The sequence below is a fragment of the Macadamia integrifolia genome, chromosome 7, assembly GCF_013358625.1.
Source record: "Macadamia integrifolia cultivar HAES 741 chromosome 7, SCU_Mint_v3, whole genome shotgun sequence".
Lineage (NCBI taxonomy): Eukaryota > Viridiplantae > Streptophyta > Magnoliopsida > Proteales > Proteaceae > Macadamia > Macadamia integrifolia.
The window spans coordinates 30,247,749-30,268,243 of NC_056563.1; the positions used below are offsets into that span (position 1 = coordinate 30,247,749).

General features: G+C 38.5%; 2 protein-coding genes across 5 annotated transcripts in view; both read right to left on the reverse strand.

Annotated features, from left to right (window-relative positions):
* Window positions 1–171: 171 nt before the first annotated feature.
* On the reverse strand, window positions 172–5,850 carry LOC122083398. Of its 3 annotated transcripts, XM_042651191.1 has the most exons (8): window positions 5,579–5,850; window positions 4,786–4,823; window positions 4,417–4,511; window positions 4,036–4,106; window positions 1,681–1,729; window positions 1,444–1,550; window positions 777–859; window positions 172–692 (listed from the first exon to the last, which is right to left on the reverse strand). In XM_042651191.1, exons 3-8 carry the CDS (start codon window positions 4,463–4,465, stop codon window positions 431–433), a joined length of 621 nt encoding a protein of 206 aa, XP_042507125.1. In that variant the 5' UTR covers window positions 4,466–4,511; window positions 4,786–4,823; window positions 5,579–5,850; the 3' UTR covers window positions 172–430. The 3 variants fall into 3 exon arrangements, with proteins under 3 accessions (XP_042507125.1, XP_042507124.1, XP_042507127.1); XM_042651190.1 differs by lacking the exon at window positions 4,786–4,823; XM_042651193.1 differs by lacking the exons at window positions 4,786–4,823; window positions 5,579–5,850 and having other exon boundaries at window positions 1,681–1,768; window positions 4,417–4,481.
* A 3,597-nt stretch (window positions 5,851–9,447) lies between these two features.
* LOC122084108 overlaps window positions 9,448–20,495 on the reverse strand; it is a 15,716-nt gene continuing 4,668 nt past the window's right edge. Inside the window, exons 2-6 of one of the 2 annotated variants that reach the window (XM_042652173.1) lie at window positions 13,222–13,320; window positions 12,222–12,399; window positions 10,501–10,598; window positions 9,810–9,871; window positions 9,448–9,723 (exon numbers count right to left, since the gene is read on the reverse strand). In XM_042652173.1, coding sequence (XP_042508107.1) covers window positions 9,579–9,723; window positions 9,810–9,871; window positions 10,501–10,598; window positions 12,222–12,399; window positions 13,222–13,320 — 582 coding nt within the window. In that variant the 3' untranslated portion in view covers window positions 9,448–9,578. The remainder of the gene's footprint in view (window positions 9,724–9,809; window positions 9,872–10,500; window positions 10,599–12,221; window positions 12,400–13,221; window positions 13,321–20,495) is intronic. The other variant, XM_042652174.1, reaches the window with a different exon arrangement.

A 20,495-nucleotide genomic window follows, 5' to 3' on the forward strand; every position in this document is an offset into this window, starting at 1 on the left:
TGAAGAGGATCTGACTCCCAAAAGAATAGTCAACGTTGTATCACAAAGAATACGTTCCAGTACAATTGTTCATGATCTTCAACTTAAAAAGTACTCTAATAACTATTACCAGTCTTACTTTGTTTCTTCTAATTAGTTAAATGTGAGTACCGTAAAGGGGAAAGAAAACAATTCAATGTGAACATTTTCTTAGTACCTTCACTTTTGCCTGAAAAAATGTGCTATGTGCCCAGAAAATTACTTAGACAAGCTTGTACTCTACAAGAAACAGTTGTTAAGAGACAAATGTTGCACCAATACATGTACCTACCCCACCCATCCCAAAAAAAGTGCACCAACGTATAAACCCCACTAACACCCCCACCCCCCCCCCCCCCCAAAAAAAAAAAAAAAAAGATGTTGCAACAATATATACCCATACATTCTCCACTCAATCTTCCTCATCATCCGAAGTTCCATAAGCTAAGCCCAGTAAGCTTTTAATAGGGTTCTCTGGTTTGCTATCCACTTCTCCTTTGCCTAGCCTTGATAGAGGAAGCTCTTTATCTGGAATTGATTCTTTTTTCCCACTCACTGAAGTGGAGGCCGTAGAAACAGGGGCAGATTGAGTTCCACTGTTCAGGCTTGACTCACTTGATACTCTCTGTCGCTTCGGTTTGATCTCCACAATGTTTTTCAGGAGGTCTTGTTGCCTTAAATTTCAATAATAAGTGGTCAACCAAAGTCCCTGGAAAGGATAATACAGGTATACACAGAAAACAATAGGAAAGTAGTACCTGATCCCACTCTTCGTCTTGGGCTCCAAACGTAGTGGTAAAGGCACAGATGCAGGAGAAGAATCCGCTAAACTTGCAGCTTTGTGTCTAGTGACTTAAGGAAGAACAAAATAAATTCAGAACTTGTAAACATGAATAATATCTACTTCCAGGAAAGGAAGAGCTGTCACTTTTATTTTGGACCAACAGTCTCAAGGATTGTGCCATGAGAATAAAGAGAGATCCCAAATGACAATTTAACTAGACTGGATGCCCTTGACAACCAAATAAGTTGCACAGTTTTAGACATCATGACCTGCATCTACTATCAGATACAATAAGAACAAAAATAGTAACAATAGAAAGAATAGATCTATCTGTCAAAGGGTTAAGATCACCAAATCAGGCTACAGTGTAAATGATCTCTTGGGTGATAATCTTGGACATAAATTTATATTGCACTGTTTTGGACCGTCATAACAAATATATCATACAGATGGTAAATAATGATAAGAAAAAATTATAAGTTGAAATGCAAGTGTCATCCAACAAGTAGTTATCATGGCTCGATGATCTATTCAGTGATCCCACTCACACATTATGGAATTTATTTTAACTCATTTCATTCTGAAAGAAAATATTCCAACTTAAAACACATGGTGTTTTTAAAATGGATCCCCAAGGATATTTTAAATGCTGCGAATGCCCGCTTCTCAGTGCGGCGAAGAAGACGCTCAGCATCCTCCTCAGCTTCCATCTGTTCCTTGAGATAGAGCAAGTCATCACTGTCCAAAGCTGCAGCAGTAAGTTCATATAAAGTTTAGAATACAGGTGACCTATCATCTCTTTTCTTTTTCTTTTTCTTTTTTTTCTTTTCTTTCTTTTTCTTTTTCTTTTTCTTTTCTTTTTAAGAGAGAGGCAGTACCCCCTCGCCCATGAAGATAACCTCCCCGTTCTCCAGCAACCTCCTGCATCTGCTTGCATCAACCACCCAATAAAAGAAGCCAAGATCCCTGCCAGGCATGTTATCAGAACACTCCATTCAAAGAACCCAAAAGAAAAAGGCAAAATCAAGAGTATCTTAGGAAAACAGAAAGGGTGAACATCAACAAGTACAGCATTCACAGACAATCTACTACCAGTGAAGGTATCGCTTCCTTTTTTCATCCTTTACTCACTTCCAAGATAGGAAAGCTTTGGTTCAGAAATTTATGGTGCCTAGAAAGACCTAAGCTAATTCATGCATCAATCTCAACAGTTAAAATTGAATGAATGCAACTAAAAATAGAATAATGGGAAAAGGAAAGGTATGCTTAAGGCTTTCAGATTTAGAATGTATTTTCTCATAACTAGGAATCTATCAAAAGACACACACAGAAAAACATTACCAAAGTGGGAGGAGAACCAGCCTGAGAGATATTGAAACAATATATCATTAGGCCAGCAAACATCACCAGTACATGTCATATGATTTTTAGCACCTCCACTGGGTAGAACTTAAGGTCAATAAATCAAAAGATAGAAAAGTGATATTCCAAAAACCCCTAAACAAACAAATTTTTAGTTTCAGGTATTGCTCTTTTTTTTCTCATGCCTGCTGGGGGGTTGTAGACCAACATTTTATTAACCTAACCTTCAAAGTATCAAGAACAGTCCTAAACATCCATATTGTCTATCTTTCCTTTCCTTGTGAATGACACCACAGGAACCTGTATTATGAGAAACACAAGCTTATTTTGGTTCAAACCTTCACAAGGAATAGAAAAGGGTCACTAGCTTCAAAACAACAGAAATCAACTTGGAATTCTATAAAAATGCACCTTCTATATGGTGGGGTTGGTGATGGCATGGACTTCAAGCACTAATGGATCATTCTATGCATGGCCCTCTGTTCTCATAGCCAGGAATCCAGGAGAGTGGTGCCTATGTCCAATCTTTACTTGTCAGAATACTTGCTTAGCTTTTCTCTCCTGAATGGGCTTACAGGGACTTTATTAACACAGGACTGGTTGATCGGTTGTGGCTGTTTTTGGAATGTCCACCAATGTTCTCTCACACACTGTTGAGGATCATGACTATTTGTTTTCCTTTCATGCATACCCATTGCTGTTTCTTTACTGGTCTAGATACCGAAGAAAGACCTGGAAGGTCATGTGCTAACAAGGTAAATTACAGTTCCAATCCACTATTTATTGTTGTCAGAAAGAATTCTCAAATATTTATTATGCAACAGCAAGAACTACCCATCCGCAGAATATCAGAAGTACTCTTGTATCTGCAATGAGGATGGATGTCCTTGACACCCCTCCAGCAAGGGCACTTTTGCTTCATGGCACACATGATTTCACTTTCATTGCTTCTCAAATTCGAATTTCCAATAGTTCTGAACCTTTGAGGAGTCAATTGCATGGTTTCCTAATCACCATAGTCAAAATCTATCTACAGTCAACCATTTTGCCTACCTATGACATCTAATGCCTGCATCAAGGTCTAGTCTGGTGGTGGGATAAGTTGAAATGGGCATTAAACCTGAAACAGTTTTTACTAGCATTCAAAGTCCTATAACCAAGTGGAAAAGTTCTTCGATTATTGCAAAAATCATCCATTACCAAGAAAGTGTTACAGCAGGACCTTCTCAAAAACCAACAGATGAACTATCACTAATCCGTATTCACTCAACTAGAAGGTTCTTCTCTTTCTTGATATACCATAGTTTCCTAGCACAATGAGTGAACAAAATGGGTTTCAGTTCCACAAAAAATGATTTCATTGTAAAAAACAAATACCCTGAACTATACATCAAAATGTAGTCGTCAAGAATAGACCTTATGTGCATTTGGAAAAAACTACATAATGAAATCATTAGATTTTTTTTTTTTTCCCCATTAGTCACACATTTGAATCTTCAGCTTCAAAGTCTAAAATGGATTCATGAAAGCTCATTAAAAGAGGGGATGGGAAACGATGGCACTTAAGGACTACATGTTAAACCATTCCTATGCATTCCTGCAATGACTTTATGCTTTCAAATGCTATAAAGAGCCTGTCATTTCATTCCAAGAGGATTCCAAACATCCCCTTGAACTTTATACTCCAATCAAGCATAAATTCCTCCATTGAAACAGCAAGATAAAAGCTTCTAGAAAATTAAAGAGCCCCTTTCTCTTTTTACATACAACAGAGGAAAAAAAAAAGGAAGCATCATAAATACCACCACCGCAAACAAAAATGGAAAAAAGGAAGTAAACAAAGAAAAGGATAGAAGGTCCAATTCGCTAACCTTTGCCACCATCCGATGAAAAGTGATGTCTTCATCATCAATTTTATCCTTTCCTTTCCCCAATTTCCTATCTATGGAATCAATAATATCCAAAAGGGAGAAAATTAGAAAAGAAACTCATGAAAGGGGAAAAGCAAAAGCTTCCATCTCTCTAATTTTTTTTATAGGCAAAACTAACAAAAATCAGAAACCATATATTTTAATGACAAAGAATCCATAAAGGAAAGGGACAAGCATAAGCATTAAAACACATTTAAAAGATTTAAGAAAACAAAACTGTTAAAATGATGTACGACAAGAACAAAATCAATTAGAGAAGAAAACCATAGAAAAGAAATTGAAGAAGAGAGGGGGGGAGGGGTAGTTAGCCATGGAATGTACCTTTTGGGTCAGTGAGGTTGGTGTATTCTCGAACTTCCCTACCGGCCATCCCTAAAACCTTAACAACCTCGTATATCCAAACTCAAGTCGACAAGCTGTATGAAATAGAACCAACAAAAATTTGTGATCATTATTGTTCAAAAGACAAAACCCATCCTTCCCTACTTGGATTGAACAATTATTATTCTTCAAATCCAGTAGGGAAAGCAAAAGAAACAAAGGAACCTAGCTATTAAAGACCTAAAGTTTTTTTTTATTTTCCATATCATGAGTCCAGGAATGGCAAAAATTGTAAGTTTATGAATTAGATGTTTCCATCACAGAAATAGGGCACCAAAAAACCGTCTATGATATGCATGTAAACATTACCTATCCTTATTTGTGCAGATTATCCATTGGAATCAGATCTGAACGTAACAGGCGAAACAACCAAAGTAGCAAAGGAGACTCAGATCAATCATCAAAAAAGCAAGTTCTAGTTAACCAGACTGAATACTAACTAATACATTCCAACAGAAAAATAGATCAAATACACACTGCCAACGAAAAACTGAGCAGCTGATAGAAGATTTTCGTTTCAGTTAATTACATCTTTCAGTTTCAACTGAAAAATTACTCATACAAAACTATACAGCAGCCAGCGCAGCTCAGCTCAGCTCAGCTCAGCTCAGATGAAGACCCAATTTATCACCGAGTCCCCAGCCTCTGTTGTGACTAGTGATTAAATACATTCTAAGATTCCACATTGAAAAACGACGACAACTATGAGAACTTTCTCAATATCAATCATCATGCATCACCTAAGCATAAGTAATGGCTTAATGATGAGTAAATCACTATGCCTATAAAGGAATCAGAGGTGGAGAAGGTTGAAGAAAATGGCTTTTTTTTTTCTGCAGTCCAGAGAAATAAACGAATTTCGATGACCCAATTAAAAGTCAAGGTCGAGAAAATCTCTATTTTAAGAGTAAATCTGAGTGTAGTAGAAGGGTGCTGGTTGAAAAGGCAAAGCTCCTAACAATCTCACTCCGTCCGTCTATGGGGAATTGGGATGTCGACGTGCCATAGGGAACGAACACATATGTAGTATGAGTCCCACTAACCTAGGCTAGCTCTTCGATTTCGCTGATTCAGAGAGAGAGAGAGAGAGAGAGAACGAAACCTTAGGTCGCGTTGCCAAAGGACCAAAGTGAAGTGAAGCCAGAGCGCGGGAGTCGGATTCCAAAGCTTGATGTCGTCTTGCAACTCTTCTCCAGAGCCCCAAGTGAAAGCGGGTGTGGAGAGTATGGGAAAAACCGCCTGCAATTGATTAGCAAAGCAGAGAGAGACGAAAGACGAGACCGAAATCTCTGGTATCAGACTTTTTGGGGTCGGGGTTGGGAAGTTGGGAGAGGAATTTTAATTTCGTGAATCGAGGGAGTAAAACTGCTAGGGAGAGAGAAGAAGGGAGGGTAAAGAGAAAAAAGAACGCTGCCCGGCTGCGTGGATAAACGTACAATAACACGGGGCGCAGAGGCATCATTCAGGGCATTTTTCCATTTTACGAGGAGCAGAACGGTCATTTCATGGGGGTAATGCCCGGGGAGGCTGCTGCATGTTATTACGCAGCGTTCTTTTTCCCTTATATTATAAAACAAAGTTTTATCCCAATGGTGAAATGCCCTTGATCCATCACGGCTTGTTGCCCTTTGATATTGTGGAAGTACTACTTGCTGTACAGAGACTATCTTATTCAGATTATTATTATTATTATCTTTTTTTTTTTGATGAAAAGTTAAGAGTATAATCTCTCTCTCTCTCTCTCTCTCAAATGACCTCTCTACTCTTCAAAATGATACCTTGTACATGGCATTCATTGGTTATTTCCTGCAAGCGTGAGCTGCGCACCCGAATAAGAAACTCCCAAAAACAAAATTTCACCCCTTTCTTCTCTTTTAATTGTAAATCCCTTCTCAGTCTCTTTCTCTCTCTCTCTCTTCAATCCTCATTGCATTAGCCATTATTTCCTGTTAGATGAGTCATCGTCTTGCTTGGTCGTCATCAGAAATCTGATTCCATTAGTGTCCGTTCGAGTACGGACTGTAATGTCGGCATGGTGTCGAAGGGATGCTACAGGAGAGGGGTGCCACCTTGTGAAAAGGAAGCGGTGCAAGAGCAAGGGTAATTTAAGAATGGAAGAACGCTAGGCATGATGTCAGCTTTCTTAGAGTTAGCTACTCAATCAATGGAGGATTGGGATGAGGACATCACTTCCAAAGGGGAGGGAGAGAGAGTGACACACACTAGACATCCCAACGGCATGTCCAGGCTTAGTTCAGATGGAGCGTTTCATTTCAAGAAATACTATTTACTCACAAAACAACCTTACCATTGCACCAATGCCATCCCTCATAATACACATGGTTAAAAGTATAACTTACATACTCACAAACGCTTTGTTAAGGGAAACGGGAGGGAAATTTTTAAACTTAAAATGGAAATCTTCATAACCATGGCCCCATGTAATTATATCATTAACTCTAAAATATTCCATATTTTGTTGACAAATTTCTCTTTACTTTGCATCCAAATCCCTTAGCTATAAAATTTAATATATTGTTGCTAAATATGTTAAAAATTTTAAGTAAATTATGCAATCACATGGGATAACGATTACAAAAAATTTCATTTCCCTTCCCTTTAAATTTCCCTTGCAATCAATCATAGCAAAAAAATAAGGATTAAATAATACATATAATTAAGAAAAAAAATTTCTTTAAACCACCCCCTCTTTTTCTCCTATATATAAAACCATTTTGTCACATTTCATTCATACACTCGTCTATACTACTTGCTTACAATACCTTCTCTCCCTTACAGTAGTATAAATCCCTTTTAAGCATGTTTTGTAGGGCAAAATCCTATGTTATTTTAAATTCAAGGCCTTTCTTTGTATTGCTCTGTCTAGTTATTTAAATCAAGGTATAAAAAAAAAAAATCAAAATAATTTAAAAATGACTTTCCATTGTGTCATTGTCTAATACTGTTTTCAAGTAAACACTTGAAATGACAAGATTTTAATTTTTTTGAAAGAAAAAAAAAAAATATATATATATATATATATAGGCAAAAGTTTTTCTGGTCGGCAGAGCAGCTAACCTTATAGCTGGTCGGGACTAATCTCACCCCTTCAAAAGGGATCTCAAAATCACAGTCGTTCGTTGATTTATACCTAATACTAATACGACAGATATACCTTGAAACTCAATAAATCAAAATACAGTCCCTTCTCTCACATCCCCCAAGATCTCTCCTGCCTCCCACCACGAACCAACCCATCTCGTCTCTCTTGTTTCCGGTGATTGCAGCGTCTTCCAACCCATCTCGTCTCTCTTGTTTCCGGTGATTGCAGCGTCTTCTCCATCTCCGTTCGGCTCTTCTTCTTCGGCGTGTCACCATCTGAAGCTATTGAGTTGACTCCCTGCCCCGATGGCCCCTTCCTTTTCTTCTCCGTCTCCGTTCAGCCGCACAAGTCTCTCTCTTCTCTCTCGCAGGTGGAGAAGGGGGAAAGGTAGGGAACGACAGATATACCTCGAAACTCAATAAATCAAAATACAGTCCCTTCTCTCACATCCCCCCAAGATCTCTCCTGCCTCCCACGACGAACCAACCCATCTCGTCTCTCTTGTTTCCGGTGATTGCAGCGTCTTCTCCATCTCCGTTCGGCTCTTCTTCTTCGGCGTGTCACCATCTGAAGCTATTGAGTTGACTCCCTGCCCCGATGTCCCCTTCCTTTTCTTCTCCGTCTCCGTTCAGCCGCACAAGTCTCTCTCTTCTCTCTCGCAGGTGGAGAAGGGGGGAAAGGTAGGGAAACGCTAGGGTTTTGGCTTTGCACCATGGGCGCAAGCTAGAATCCATCCTTCATACTCATCTGCTTGTTTTAGATCATTTCCCTCCTTGTTCACGGGCTCAATTTAGGGTTTACATCTGAGTTTTACTTTCTCCTTATCAAATTCTTGGTTCTTTTAGCTTGAATTTGGATTAGTTTGAGGAAATGTCAACAGAAAGGAGGAAGGAGGGTAGCTTATTTGACGCGGTGGACGAACCTTCTCTCTCTTCGAATAAAGCTAAAGCAAATGGCAACCTAATGTACAACTCGGCCATTAATAGATGGTTTTAGCTTTAGCTTCTTGAATGAGAATCCCATTGCCATCGGAGATCTCTCCCTTCTTTACCCACATTAGACCACCGTCTGTGCTCTTTCTTCCATCGACAAGCAACCGGCCCCTTCTAAACTTAGAACCTCCATAACGACTCCCACTCCCAGCTCTTAACCTCAGCGATCCTCCATGTTTCTCCTCCTCCTTTTGTTCATGATTATCAGCTACTGCAAGATCCCCAAGTTGTCACAGATAAAAAACCGTCTCTCTTCCTCTCTCAGACTTTTTAAGCAATGAATCTTTATAATCAACAAGGAAAAAAATGAAGCTGCAAATAAAAATTACCTGTCCAAGCAAAGGGAAGTTTGATGCTTGATCGTTCTTCGGCAAGATCGATGGGTGGAGTGTTGCAATTGCAAACTCCTCCTTCCCTCTTTCGTTTTTCTATCAAATACCAATACGTATCTTGTTTCATAAACTCTTCTACCAAAAACAAGGGTTTCTTAAAAATATAAACACTGTATTCTTATAAATGTCATTTATTCCAAATCAACACTTCAACATACTGAAATTTAGATCCAACGGTCCAAAAAGCACCCCTCAAAAGATTCTCATATAGGGTGACCGACCAGAAAACCTCAACCCATATATATATATATATATATATATATATAAAGAGTAAAAAGTTAAAGCTACTAACTTTTTTTTCCAACAACTTTGGTTGCAAGTTTTTTCCTCAATTTAAATACCTGCGGCAACCATTTTTCCAAAATAATCAAAACATTTAAAAAAATGATTCTCAGAAAAAATGAATGAATAAAGAGGATAGAATAAGGAGGATGCACAAAAGGAGATGCCCACATTATTGCAAAATTGAAATGGAGAAAATGCCTAGTCAAAACTTCTTTTCCTTTCCCAAATCTTAGTAGCCTGGAAGTACATCGCATCATTTTCCAAAATTCTATTGTATCTCTGTAGGGCTAAACACTGTTCTCTTACACAAATCCCTTAGCATCAACTCTTTTAAGTGCTTGATGCATCTTTCCTAGAACCATCAATTGATTCCTTGCCGGAGTCTTCTGGATCTGAACCATCCACCATCTTCTGAATCGAATCCATGTCCCCATCCTCAGGGAAGGTGTGTATCCGAAGGGTGTCTACATCATCACTGAACAAGAAAATGGATTGGAAAATCAATAGACTCAGGACCGAAGATCCCACCATTTATAAGAAATTATAAGGGAAGATGCCTACTCTGTAACTCCAAATATCTCCTTAACAATTAGGGAGCTGTCCCTTGAGCAGAACTCTGGTAGCTGTCTCAAAATGTCAAATAAAAAGTCAGACCAATTCGACAAGCAAAAGACAACCTTCTAGTCATCTTGGAAGTGCTTTAGCAAACCCAATTAGGTCAAGCTTCAATCCAGTGATTGAAGATGCAAATGAGATTTAAATACATTATGAAAGATATGCAACCACAAGGGAGTAAGTTACAGCCCCAACTGATAAGAAAACACAATCAAGAGACAAATCTAAAGGCCTCTTTCAATGCACATATATCAATGTAAGCATTATGTAACTCAAAATTGCTGGAGACCCACTAAAACAGACCAATCACTCGGCAAACCCTTTGTGGTACATAACAAAGAGTTGCTAAAGATATTTCCATAGTCCAGTCTCACCACCCATTGTCAGTCAATTCCCCAGCCAGCCCCAACAACCTTACGGATTGAATGCTTAACCATCGAATACTAACACCTACCCAGTAGAATGGAAGGCATATTTGTGCGGTACAGGAAGAATGTGTCTCATACTACTCTCCTAATGAAAACGAAATTACAATACCAGTAGGGGTGTTCTTTTTTTTTTTTTTTTTTTTTTTTTATTGTGGGGGGGGGGGGTGTAAATCATTGGGAGGACATAATGGAACAAATATTTTATTTACCTCAGATAAATATAGAACCTTTCCAAAAAGGGACTGCACAGCAAGTTTTCTCCTTAATCCCTTTTCTGTATATCCTGAAACATCCATGACAACTGGTCCTGAAAAACATAGACATGCCATCAGCATCAAGAAAGCATCATGTTGAAACCAATGTAATAAGTTTCTAGTTGGTTAAAAAAACAAAGCACAGTCAGTTGAATTTATCTCGTCTGATCATCGACACACCAGCACACACAATTTCTCATTTAATAAAAGAAAGAAATGGACTAGTATTATTTCCTAGAGAACAAGCATACCAATTTCTATTTGTCTGCATGTGTGCATGCATGCATGCATATGTGTGCTAAACAAAAAGAAAGGGAAGAGCAAGGACAATTAGTATCACCTATCACCTATCACCTACAGAATAAGTGTACATATATCTGTTGGTAACAGAATAAGCTACCAAGATATATTTTTGTGTGTCCGTTTGGGTGCTGAGTCAGACAACAATACACGTCTATCCTTGCTACCCTGCATTATACTTTCCTTATTAGCAACTCTATTCCTCTGTCCACTGTCCAATTGCTGGGAAATGTACAATGACAATGACCCTAAAACCAAAATTACTGACTATTTCTCCATATGACAACTAGAATTTTGTTCTTTGATCTAAACGTTCCAATCCTTGTAAAGGATCTATGCAAACTTTGTGCCTAAATGTGAGTCCTTGAAGCGAGCAGGTGTCTGGTTATGACATTGAAAATGGTCTATGCCAGAGCTTGAAGGCCCTCGAAATCAGCAAACAAAGTTTCTTTCTGATCATCACCCAGTGGAATAAACCAATACAATCCAAGCTTGACTTCTATTAAAGAATTAATGATCCAATTCCTAAAACCAAATCCAGATCTTTTGCAATAGGGAAAGGGATCTATATTGGCATAAAAAAGATAAAATTTAGAAAATTCTGCAAAGAAAGAGACCAAAAACAAGTCATGGTTATCTCCATAACTAGTTCAAAGAGCTCGTCAATGGCAAACATTTTTTTTTTTCCCGAAGATCTACAATAAGGAATATTAGTTTTCTCTTCTAATTGGCATAACAAATAAATGACTATATTAACAGTCCACTGTTGCAGTTGGTGAGAGGTGAATGTTGACTAGACCCCAAATATTGAACGAAATAAAGCACATCTAACATCAAAGTCTAAAGCTACACACTGCTCGCCTTAGTTGATCTTCATTCCTTTGTTTCTACCAGTCCAAATCTCTGAATTGCGAGTAAGGTTGGTCATGACCATTACGACTGCTGATCACAGGCCTGAATGTCACATCAACCGCCTTGGCTCCTTGCACAGATTTCCTTGGAAAACTGTTTTTACTCGGTCAACAAGTGCACATAAAGATGATAGGACCATTGTTTGAACCAGACATCGTATCTTTCGTCTATAGTCTATACTGATGTAGATGCATTTTTCTTAATTGAGTAGGTGAAGCAAGTTAAATATTCATTGGTATAACATACTCCACCCCCTGAGAGAGTAACCCAGTGCACAAGACTCCTGCTACTGCAGGGTCTGGGAGGAGCAAATGTAAGCAGCCTTACCGCTTTCTTCGTAGGAGAGGCTATTTCCAAGTTTCGAACCTGTGACCAACATGTTGCCATACCCCACCCTATACACAAAAAATTATACATAGACATCACAAGGGCCATGTAATAAAAAAAGTGGTGCAAAATATTACCTTTGTCCCGCACAATCCGCCTTGAGATCTCATTTAGAATTTCAGCAACTGTGGCATCATCCAACATTGAAGCTTTTCTGAGTTGGATAAGGTCTGCAACCAAGTCTGCATTGAAGGGTCTTTCATTCATTGCATATCGGATGTACTTCCGCAAAATTTCCCCCATGTCAAAACCTGTCTGGATATAAACTAGGCTATTGTATAAAGACCAAAATACAAACTGAAAAATGAAAGAATACATCGAATTATAAAGCAACATAGCTCTGTCAATCCATCTAACAGAAAACATGCCTCTGCCATAGAAAGGGCACCATGAAAAGAGGGTGTTTCATCCCACCTCAGAGAAGGCTGCCATAAACAAGATTCTAGGGCCAACCACCATCCAAATCAGAAAAAAAATTTAACGATCCTCTGAGAAACATCCAGACCTTCCATCAAACTATTAACCTCCAAATGAAAGTGAAGTACCAAGCTCCAATCAAGCCAACTTTGAGACAGGATATTCCAAGATGCACCATCACTAACAATGACCACTGTCCCTGAAGCTCATTTTAAGTTGCAAGGATATATTGAAGAAAACAAAAAGGGAACAAGGAACTAAAAATTGCAAGACTTTCATTTCCAAGAAGAACTCCTCAATGTAAGTTTCTTGCAAACCCAATGTTCCCATGCACCCTCAATCAGATTAGGAAAGATATTTATAGATCCAACCAAAGAGTTAGTATCATATATATATATATATATATATAAAAAAATTAAGATAAGGGGGGCAATTTCTTTCAGAAAATACTCCCTGCTCTCCTGTCCGAATCCGATGAGTGACTAAGCACAAAACGGGCCATAATATAAGGGTAAATCCAGTCATCATAGAAATCTCAGCTACCCCGCAGGTGATAAAATGGAAAATTTGGAATAATTAAGTCCTAAGAATTTGGTTGCTTTCAAAAAAGATAACCACAATGTTCAGGAATAAAACTACAATATACATGAGGTATCCCACCTTTTGCATAAGCACCTTAAGAGCTGAATGTTGTATTTCGTGCCTTCCTTTTTGAAACAACTCATCTATCGATTTGCATAACAGAGCATTCTTGTTCACCTGAAAATTTTGATCCAAATGAATGATATGGCAAAACTAGTACCAGAAGATGAAACTAAAAATGAGTGTACAGTAGAACTTGTACAGTTTTAAGTCTAAAAGAAACTGAGTTTTGAAACAGTTAAAGCACAATTTTTCCACTTCACCCATTAACCATGCATTATGGATTATGGTGGCAGATACAGTGGTAAAAACATCTTCCCGAGGGTGGCAATGGGTTGGTCAGGACCGTCATGCTGACAATACTATAACAACTAAAGACCCAAACCTGCCCTATCTTTGCTTAATTAAATTGAAACTGGATTGGGTGGCCAGGCTACACAATTATGCCACATCAGTGACTTAGTTCCTTTCTTGATGTAAGGTGGTTTACCTAGGCAAACAACCCCAATAGATAATATACTCCAAACCAAAACTTAGCTCTGATTTACAGATCACAGCACCAAGAAATAAATCACACAATCTGAAAATATGGCTGAACTGAAGGAAAAACGAGAACTCACACAAGCAGGCCCTGTTGGGCTTCAAACCAGGCTTTAGTACTGCTAATAGTATTCCAAAATAAACCCCAAAAGTTAGCTGTGAGTGGAGCTACAGAGGAGAAACTAACCACTACAGAAGTGCTATTCCAGATTTGGATTTTGAAGGGAAAAGTGGAGAAAACCTGCGGCTAATTGGCTGCCCAGATGGTGCAGCAATGATGGTCGAGTGCCCCCCTGATGTGGCCTTCAAACCCTCTAAAGGCCATCCACAGTAGGCCACTGGTTGGGAAGATCTGGCTGATCAATCAACTCCCAAAACCCTGACTAAGCTGGATCGACTCTGGACTTCTTGGCTAAAACTTCAATCTGATCAAGCAGGTATGCTTTAGGTCTTCAAACAAACTTATAATAACTCTCAAACAAGCTTATAACTCTCAAACACTCTCACACAAGTCAGAATAAAGAAGAAAATAAGAAAGTAGAGGATAGAGACAGGATAGATGAGGGTGGGAATGGCTATCTCAGCCTGGGCCTCTCAACCACAACTATCTCAGCTGTTGACATCCTATGTTAGGAGTTCGGAGCAGCAATCGCTGTAAACTTTAATATTTCATTAATTGTGAACTTATTACAGCTACCTCTCTTATATAGGAGAGGGTACTGTAAAAACGCAACCCTAAAACGATGCAGAAGATAATGGAAAAACAAAACAAACAATGCACACGGATTTTACGAGGTTCGACAAGGTTGCCTACGTCCCCGGTGAGATGAGATCCTGCTTCACTATCAATGGAGAATAGGGTTACAGCGCTCTTCCTCACACCTCTCCGTATTGCTTGCGTTACAGAGAAAGAAACCCTCGCTACAAATATATAGCGAAAAAAAACCCTAATCCGGAAAGTACACAATTGCCCTCAAATAAAAAATTCAAGCGGGGGGCTGCGCCCCCCTACACCCCCTGCTATGCAGGGGGGCCTCCTGCCCCCCTTGCAACCCCCACGGCCCGCCAACCGGCTAGCGGGACCGCCGTCCTGCCTGTCTAGGTGTTGCACCAGTACTCCCTGGATTAAACTACGACGGAATACAAGACATCATACACCAACAGGTACAGGCCTACAAATTAGAAAATAAACCAAAAAGAAAACTAACTTGACATTAGAAACTAATTGAATTTAGTAACTAAGCATTAACTTGTCTACTAAGAAACTAACATAGAACAATAAAGACACTTCTAGAAGACAAACTCACTCCCTAACTTGTCCTTTGACTGGTCAAAACACAAGACACAAGAGGGCAGCAGTGTGACAGCTTGCAGGAGAGGAAAATAGAAACTTTGGCTGCCGTAGTTGGCTGGATTGATGGGCATCAAGGCTGGCTTCTAGAAGTCTCCAACTGGAACTAAATTGCTGTATGAAAAGAACCATAAGGAGGCCGGTTCGATGGTCCTACTATAGGGACCAGAACTGGACAAAATTGGGGCCAGGCTGGCTGGCTCAATCAGCCCAAAACTGGGCTGATGCTAGTTGCCTTTTTTCTTCTTCTGTAGTGTAGGCCAGCATGGGTGTCTACATCACTTATGGGTGTCAATCTTGAACTACACATGTTTAATTGTTAGGGTGTACCAAACAATGCATCCTAATGTCACATTTTGCCCCCTCTAGTCTGACCTGGTGAGGAGGGAACAGATTTGAAACTTGACTGTTGAACTCACATAGGCCAAAAGGACCAGCTTAGGCTGTAAAGGACAATGGTACGAGTCATGCAACTATAGGTGGCAGGGTATTATTAGTTTTCCATTTTTAATATGCAAAGATTTTCTTCAATTAAAATTAGTTCACTTTCTTCATAGACCCACAGGAATATATTTTGTAATTATTAATATGTAATATAAATGTATTCATTATAAGTAGTTGCTGGTCTTTTATAATTTTAGAAGCCCATACATTGGTGATTGGACGACTTAGGAGGATTACTCTGGGATTCTTCTGTTGTACGTGTGTGTTATGGCTTTGAAAGATTTAGGCTGGTTGTAGAAGGCCTTATGAAGATCTCTATTTATTTATTGGATAATTTCTCAGCCCCTTGGAGTTTTGATTAAGCACCAAATATTCATACTCATTTTGCTACACAGCAGGGTGTTCATAAAGAAACCCTTCATTCCAGCATTCCAGCAATAAGACAACAGCAGTAAGTTCTCGACCCTACTGCAACTCACAAGCACCCTCATTAGGTCCAAAGCTAACTGGACCACGAAAGCTCTAAAGGTCCACTATTTTCTACAATTTGCAGTATGAATAGTTACTACCGGCAAATTCCATCTGAGGTACTAGTACAGTTCCAATATTAGTCTACTCTTTTATTCTTTTTCTTATTTCAAATCAATGACTAACTAGAAAGTAGCAACTATATTCACTGAACAAAATTTAATAATCAGCAGCCATTTTGATAGTCTCAAATGGTTCAATTTTTTTCCTCTGTGTTATTTCCTTACTTGTATAACATCTTCACTGTCTTTCCCATGTAAGATTCTTAAATTTCATCTTGTTGAATGTCTGAGAAGTGTAGATTTTTTTTTGGTCTACCTTCAGTCCATAATTCAACCAACCTCTTATTCCATTTAGTCAATATCTCCTACGTTCATAATCCTTTTTTCCCCTTTCCTGCCCATTACTACAACAACAACTCAGCCTTTTCCCAAATAAATGGGATCAGCTAGATGGATCCTGCCCATTACCTTTGATAAATTGTGGGCAAAAAACAAAAAAACAAAAACAAACAAACAAACAAAAATGGTTTTTTCACTTGCATCCAAACAATACATGCTCATCTGAACTTATGTCTGAGTCTTTTTTATCAACAACAACCACTCAACCGTATCCCAACTAAATGGGGTCAGCTACATGAATCCGTGCAAAGACCAAAAAGAATAGAAAAAGTAAAAAAGAAAAAAATGCAACACAACTCAAAAAAACCCCACCTAAATAGGGTTGGCTACATGGATCTTTGCTATCCAATCAGCTCCATTCGAGGTTATACCTGAGACAAGACCTATACTATGCATGTCTTTCCTCACTACTTATCCTATGATCATTTTAGGCTTGCCCCTGGCTCTTTTAGTTCCTTAAATCTGAATCAGATCACTCATCCTTACTAGAACATCCCAAGGCCTCCGTTGAACATGGCCATCCTACTTCAAATGACTTTCTCGAAGTTTATGAGTTGGGGCAACTCAAAAATCAGCTATAATATAGTAACTCTTCATTTTATCCGTCCTAGTTTTGCCGCACATCCATCTCAACATCCTCATCTCTGCTACACATAGCTTATCTATATGACACTTCTCAATTCCCAACATTCCACCCTATACATCATAGCCGGTCATACAATATTCCTATAAAATTTTCCTTTAAGCTTTAATGGGCTACATCGGTCACACAACACTCCAGACACAACTCTCCACTTCATCCATCCCACTTTAATTTTATGATAAACATCATTCTCTATGTCACCTTCTTTATTTATGGTTGACCCTAGTATTTAAAATAATCACTTTGCGATCTCTCTCCCTTTCTCTCCTCAATTTTTTTCACCATTTTGTTATTCATTATAGTATGACTAAAGTTACACATCATGTACTCCGTCTTCTTTCCACTTATCTTAAAACCTCTTGATTCCAAAGATTATCTCCACAACTCCAACTATGCATTAATACCTGTGATGAGCACATTTGTGTGAAATCTAGGGTGGTAAAACATGCATTTTACATATTTAGAATGGAACTACCTTGGGTTTTACTCTCTTTTTGCAGGTTTTATATTTTTAAGGCGTTAAGGACTATTGGGTGCTATATCTCCAATTTCACACGTAAAGAGGTCATGTTTCTTTCCAAGGTTGCGAAGATGATAAATTCTGAGCAAGATGGACGTGTTCAATTAAAAGTACACATCCGTTTGGCCACCCATACAAGTGATTATTCTTTTCAGATCAGAAAAAGAATAATGAATCAGAACTGAACCGAGATGCAGAATCAACCCTTCTGCAGTTGTCCCAGGGGTACAAGGAATATTCCAAATACCAACAAGGATCGATGGACCACACCCTTAAGTGATTGAAGATTCATTTTTGATAAAAACAACTACCTAGCGTAATTGGTGAGTTGTGGTGTGCAAAATCCATTGCTCATTAGGAGGTCTCAAGTTCGAACCTCTTGGCTGCCATTTTTTTGGAGTTTTTTTTGGAAAATTTTCCCTCTCCTACTCATCACCATCGATTCAAGCAAAGAATAAAGGTCGGCCAAGGGGGTTTCTTGCGCAAGAGGAGAGAGAAAAAGGAGCAAAAAAATGGAGAAATTAGGAAAAAATATAAAAAAGGAAATCAAAATCGTGGGAGATCTCCTCTCTTACGATTCTCTCTTCTCTCTCCTCCACCTCATCACACAAATTCAGCCAAGAGATTGCGCACAAAAGAGAAGAAAAAAAAATATAGGAAAAAAAAGAGGCAAGAAATAAGAAAAATGTCCTACTTCCTATTTTCTCTCCTCTGTCTTCCCCTCCAAGTCATCAAAATCGTCCAAGGGAATCCACCCTTGGATGTCTTCCTCTCTCTCTCCTATTCCCTATAAAAGGGAGTCCACCAAACCCTAAAGGGTTGTCCTCTTTTGCTCTAATTTTTAGTTGTGCTCTCCTTCTAGTTCTAGCTCTAGTTTTTCTTAATTTTTCTTACTTTAAACACTTTTCTAATTGGTTTTTATTTCATGAATGCATTTTTTTTTTTATGGTTCATGTTATTCAAGTTATTCAAAGGTGTAATAATTTTAATTTCTAGTTCTAGGTGACAAGAACAAGTTGTGGAGCATGTCTTTCAAGTTCAATTTTTTCTCTTCAAATTCGTCTTCTCTAGTACTAGCAATTTCAAATTTGGTTTATTCCAGATCTGGTTTTTAGTACTGGTAGTATTTCAAATCTCAATCAAGTTTTCAAGTTCAAGTAAGTAGGCTTCTACAGTAGTCTTCTCACCCCCCTCTCATTCCCTCTTCTTGTTACCCATCATTCTTAATTTAGGATTTAAATTTCAGCTTTTACATTATTGCTCTCCCTTTCCCCCAAGGTTCATAGCTAGATTATGTGTTGGCTTTGCCCCTCTCTAGCCATGGAACCATCTTTTTATTTTGATAATTTATATTGCATCCCTTCCCCTAAAGCCAAGTAGAAAAGCCCTTGTAAGAATACTCTCTGGTCAAATAGGGAAGCTCATATTATTTATGGTGCATCCCTCGGGCTAAGTAGAGATACCTACTTGCGTGCCTCTCTCTAGCTTTTTTCCCTTTTTATTTTATTTATTTACTTTTCAGCACTTTTACATTCAATTATTTGCTTTGTAATTGCGTGGTTTGAGTATTTAAATTCCTAGATGACGAATGGTTAGGGTTAAATGTGAATGGTTAGATCGTTCAATTTTTATTGCAATTTCAATTCCAATTTTCCTAGATGTGTTAGTTATGACATTTTTAGATGCATGTGTTTTAGAGCAATAGTTAGAATTAGATCACAATCATTAATCTGTGCACTTTCGCATTACTAGAAGAAGCCTAAAATAAAGTGGTTGCTCTCCTTGTGTTCGACCCGTTAGCTACACTGATCCGTATGCTTGCGGTTACTTTTAAATCTCAAACAACTTGTTTTTGTCTCAGCCACCAAAATAATATCATTAGCAAAAAGCATACACCATGGAATTGTCTTGAATGATATTGGTTAAATCATCCATGATAAACCCATACAATAAGGGCTTAAAACTGATCCTTGATGCAACCCAATTGTAATTGGGAATTCACTACCTTGACCTCCCACAGTTCTCACACTAGTCACCACGCGCTCATACATATCTTTAATTATATTCACGTATTAACTCAACACCCTTCTCCTCTCTTGTACATGCCAAATTAATTCTCTGGGGGACTCTGTCAGAGGCTTATTCTAGGTCAATAAAGACCATATGGAGATCTTTCTTGCAAGCTTTAAATCTTTTCATGAGTGATGCAGATACGACTGCCCTTACTTGGTTGGACCAGCATGACCGGCTTTGGAAGCCAAGAGCCAAGAAGAACCGGTACAACCTAGGGTTTTGGTCCAACAAGGGTTGGAAATAAAATTAGCAGTTTACTTAGTATTTTATTTCATGCTTTTATTTTTCAGACTTGAACGTAGGAGTAGGATTTATTTCCTTGCTTTGGTTTCCTTTTTATAGTTGTTTCCTAGTTTAGGCTAGTTCCCATTTCAGTTAAGTTTCTAATTTCATGTTCCTATTTTCCTATATATTGGCTGTAATCGATTGAAGATTTAGAGAGTGATTTGATTATTGAGTAAAGATGTGAGTTTGTGCACCAGTGAAGTGTGTGATTCCCCTCCTTCCCCTTCCTACTCTGACTTTCCCTTTCTTCCCTAAAGGTTCTCCATCAACTTGGTATCAGAGCCGAAGGATCCTATTCCTTCCTCATCTTTCTTCTTCCCTTCCCATTCTCTGTGTTGGTTTCCACCGATACTGAGAACAAAAAAAAAAAAAAAAAAAAAAAAAACACTGATTCTGCCCAGAGAAGAATCAAGCCCCCTTTTCTCACCGCCCCTCTCTTTCTCCCAATTTCTTTGGTCGATCCCTTTTTTTTCTAGGGTTCCGACAAAAAAAAAAAAAAAAAAATCC

What these genes read in the sequence shown, in the direction of transcription:
- LOC122083398 (XM_042651190.1), bottom strand. Translation starts at nt 4,465, where the DNA reads ATGGCCGGTAGGGAAGTTCGAGAATACACCAACCTCACTGACCCAAAA. An exon ending in CAACCTCACTGACCCAAAAG is followed by an intron (nt 4,107 to 4,416) that starts GTACATTCCATG and finishes TTGATTCCATAG; the next exon opens with ATAGGAAATTGGGGAAAGGA. An exon ending in TTATCTTCATGGGCGAGGGG is followed by an intron (nt 1,551 to 1,680) that starts GTACTGCCTCTC and finishes TTACTGCTGCAG; the next exon opens with CTTTGGACAGTGATGACTTG.